This window comes from Oryzias melastigma, linkage group LG17, assembly GCF_002922805.2.
Source record: "Oryzias melastigma strain HK-1 linkage group LG17, ASM292280v2, whole genome shotgun sequence".
In the NCBI taxonomy this organism is placed as follows: domain Eukaryota; kingdom Metazoa; phylum Chordata; class Actinopteri; order Beloniformes; family Adrianichthyidae; genus Oryzias; species Oryzias melastigma.
In genome coordinates, this window is record NC_050528.1 from 119,630 (window position 1) to 123,884 (window position 4,255).

General features: G+C 48.7%; 1 protein-coding gene across 1 annotated transcript in view; it reads right to left on the reverse strand.

Annotated features, from left to right (window-relative positions):
• The window catches only part of LOC112147635 (guanine nucleotide exchange factor VAV3), a gene marked incomplete in the record, with an annotated part of 47,836 nt that overhangs the window by 18,551 nt on the left and 25,030 nt on the right, over nt 1–4,255 (reverse strand). The window contains 4 exon segments of the mRNA XM_024274159.2: nt 106–128; nt 352–443; nt 595–696; nt 3,830–3,939. Coding sequence (XP_024129927.1) covers nt 106–128; nt 352–443; nt 595–696; nt 3,830–3,939 — 327 coding nt within the window.

Genomic DNA, 4,255 nt, shown 5'->3' on the forward strand with positions numbered 1-4,255 from the left:
AAGAGGAGGAACAGGAGGAACAGGAGGAATAGGAGGAAAAGGAGGAAGAGGAGGAAGAGGAGGAACAGGAGGAAGAGGAGGAACAGGAGGAAGAGGAGCTCTTACCCGAGACCTCGGCTTGACGGCGTCTGTGGGAGCCAGAGGAGAAGACAGCATGAGAGCGGGGTCACCTGCTCACACCTGAACTGTCGAGCTGTCCTCTGCATGCAGAGAGACTCACACCAGCTGAGACACTCACAGCCTCTCTAAAACACAGGTGTTGAGGGCGGAGCCTAAAGCCTGACCAACACCTGAACTTTCATTTACCTTAACACACAAGTGTCAGCGGCTGGAGGGAAAAAGTGGTCTCACCTGTCCGTCCACAGACTCCCAGCCGACCCAGACACTCCTTATGAGCCCCCTGCCCACACCTGACGCACAGGTAACCCTGGTTGAAGAGGCCCCTGCACACAACAACATGCTGAATGCACAAACACTGAGACCTTCAAAATAAGAGTCCCCAAGGACTGAATGAAAGGTCAAAGGTCAGGCCACAGCGTCCTGAAACGTGAACCTTCAGCAGGGTTTGGAGCAGCTTCAGAGAGTCAGACGTACCTGAGCAGCAGGTGACAGTAGCTGCAGGAGGTGATCCTCTCGAAGGAGTGAATCCTGAACTGGTGGCTGTTGTGGTTGGCCTTTTCTGGACGGATGTTTGAACTGAGGAGAGAACAGGAACCAAGACGTGAACGTCTGAGTGGAGCTGAACCTCATGCAGACTTTGGAGGCTTTTCTGATCCATCACTTCAGGATTTGATAAACCTTTGAACTTCAATGGAAAAAGAACCTCGCTCTGTCTCACCAGTCGATCTAAGAGCCAATCAAATCAAGAGCGTCTGCTGCGCTCTATTGGAGCTCAGGATTACAGCCAGACGACCTCGGTCGGATCACAGATCAGATATAGAACTGTGTAGATGGACCTGGACAACTTGATCTGATGGTAACAAACATTTGCCACATGTCTGATCAGAATAAATCCTTCTGACGTGACTCAAGTGTCTAAAACACCAGAAACGGCCGTAGAAGAAGAAGCAGCCAGTTCCTTTGTAAACAAAGCTGCTGCTCTGAGTGAGATGATCTTCTGAGCGTGCGTTCATTATCATAATAGGTGTTCACACATAATTTTCTGAATCTGTGTGGTCACTTCCTTATTCTTTACTGCACACACCTGGAGGAAGGCTTAGAGCGAGACATTTAGCTTTGGATGAACTTAGAAACTGTGCATCAGTGCAGCGGTGTGCATCAGCGAGACATTCAGGAGGACAACCCAAGCAGAGCGATGCACAGGGTTATTAGAGAGGTGGAGGCCGTCGCTTTGCTGACAGGCGTACAGGTGAGTGTAGGAGAACTTCAGAAGAAAACTCCAGAGTGTTTCTGTGCAGCACGGCAGACCGGCGGAGGATTCCCCTCTGATGAAGGTGACGGTCCATGGAAGGGTGAAGGAAGACGTAGAGCAGCTTAGACCAGAGCTCCAGAATTCCACACTCCCCGAGGTGGAAACAGAGGAGCAGAACACCCAGAAGATAAACTCCAAAAAGGGACGGGCTAAAACTCCTCAACAAGGCCAGAAAAGGGTCGTAAACATGGAAATGCTAAAGAAGAGTTGGTGAAACGTGATCTGACTCAACAAACCATCGTGAACCTGAGCTCAGATAGTGTGATCGCAGCTGGAGACGGTGAGAGCTGGATCAGCACAGGTGGATGACATTAGGTTTACAGCATCTGAACTGCATGTAAACATGTGGGAATAGCATCAGCCTTTATTCATGACTGAAACATGGATTCATGAGATCCTTTTATACGCTTTCTCAGGACTGATGGGAGCACGGAGCAACATTTCCATGTTCTAAATCCACCTCTGCTGTATCACACCGTCCTGAAGCCGCTCAGAGACCCGGTTCTCCAGAAGACATGGTTCCCCGGCAGACCCGGTTCTCCAGGGTCCAGCGGCTCGCTCACACAGAGCAGCTGGATGGACTGCGGTCTGAAGCTCACACCGTAGCAAAGCTCCCGTTCATGTTTGCAAACAGAAAGTCACGAGTCCGACTGATCTGCTCAGAGTCGTGGTTCAGCTGATCGGTCCTGCCTGAGCTCCAGAACCTCCTCTGGAGATAGCTCCACACCAGCAAACACGGATGTCACGTCAGGGTCATGATTTGATCGGCTGGATATCGATGTTTATTTGTTTATTTGTTTATTTATATGGATCCCACTAGCTCAGAGCTAAAGCCTTCAGCTAGTCTTCATGGGTCCATTTAAAACATATATCACAGAATATTAGATTACTAATACAATTCCAGCATAAGCATTATTTCACACAGTCAATCACCATTTCATTTACAGCATCACCCTTGTGTTCTATCTTAGATCGACTAGTTGAGACAGAAAAAGTGAGTTTTTTTTTTCCATCAAATTTCTGGTTCATCGAAAATCAAAGGTTTAAAAAAGTCAGAATCTGATGGATCAGACAAACATCCAGACTTTGGATCTCTGCAGACTCTTGGTTTGTGGATGACTGAACGTTCATGTTCAGCAGCACTGATCCCAACAGAACCAGAACCAGAAGCAAAGGAAGCCTGGAGCCGACTGACGTCAGCGTGGAGCAGCGTCTGTCCTCCACATCAGCAGAGATGCTGCTGATGGTTTGTGCTTCATAATGAGGTTTCCTGCTGAGGCTTTTTCCTAACACAGACCGTAATTTAGGGGGCGTGGCTTCATGGTGTAACACAACAGGCCATCACAGATTATAGCTCTGAACTGAACCAAGTTCTTGAAAAACTAACTTTCATTCAGCCGAGTGGGAAGCTGCTCATACATGAAGTAATTCCATCATAATGTTCTTATTCCTCCCATAAATCTGCAGTAAACATGAATGGAATGAATGGAAGTGCATTGTTCTGACCCATTCAGCCATAGACACGTTCACACCGACGGCCGCTCCACTGACTTTATCATGGAGACAACCGGAAGCTTTACGGAGCAGCGTGGGGTTCAAAGGTCGGCTGCTTCCTCACACGGACAGGCAGGCGGCAGCCGAACCTGCGATCCTCCCATCAGAGGTCGGCCGCTCCACCTCAGCACCACAGGATGATGTCAGAGGTTTGACAGAGAGAGTCTGGATGATGTCAGAGCGGTTGTTTCTTTGTCTTGAAGCAGGAGGGATGCAGACCGGATGTGCGGCTAACATGCAAACAAACAACCTGGAATGATGCGAACACGACCTCCGTCCGCTCTGAGCGTGCAGAAGCTTCCAGAGTGTTTCTGTGCTGAAGTGTGAGGCTTTCAGCAGCAGCTCTGCATCTGCTGCTGCTGAAAGCTACATTGCATCATCCTGCTGCTGCAGTGACAGCCATCAGGCCTTCTGCCAAAACACTGGAAACCTCTGAGGCGCAGGACCCAGACCGGATCTGATAAGACTCAGACTGATGCAAATCCTGTCATCACTCTGAGATGTGATGATGTAAATGACATGAAAAAGAATTGGATGCTTACAGATGATAGAGATAACATTTCAGGCCCAAACTGCAGAATTAAATGATATATAATCTCAGAGGATCTGGATCCAATCAGAATCAGATACTCGTTATCAGCACTTAACGAGCTGATCAACAATAATTACACATTTTAACGTATTTCTATCTTTACTCCAGATAATCAGGATCAAAAGGATTTTATCAGAGAAGTTGTTAAGCAGAAACACGAGTCGCTCTGAGTGAATGTTCTCTTCAGATTGTCGTTTCAGTTCTTCTACGTGTTAGTCTGCAGTTTGGATCAGACGGCGTCCGTCACTCACATGGCCATCTCGAACTGCTCCAGCCACTTCTTCTTCAGCTCTCTGGTCTTGAAGAAGAGCTCGAAGCCGGTCTGTCCCTGCTGGTGAGTCACGTAGAAGCCATAGCACCACTGTGGAGGTCAGGAGAAACACAGGTGAGACACAGGTGAGACAGAGGTGAGACACAGGAGAGAAACAGGTGAGACGCAAGTGAGACACAGGTGAGACACAGGAGAGAAACAGGTGAAACACAGGTGAGACACAGGTGAGACACAGGAGAGACACAGGTGAAACACAGGTGAGACACAGGTGAGACACAGGAGAGACAAAGGTGAGAAACGGGAGAGACACAGGAGAGACACAGGTGAGACACAGGTGTGACGCAGGTGAGACACAGGTGAGACACAGGTGAGACACAGAGACACAGGTGAGACACAGGTGAGACAC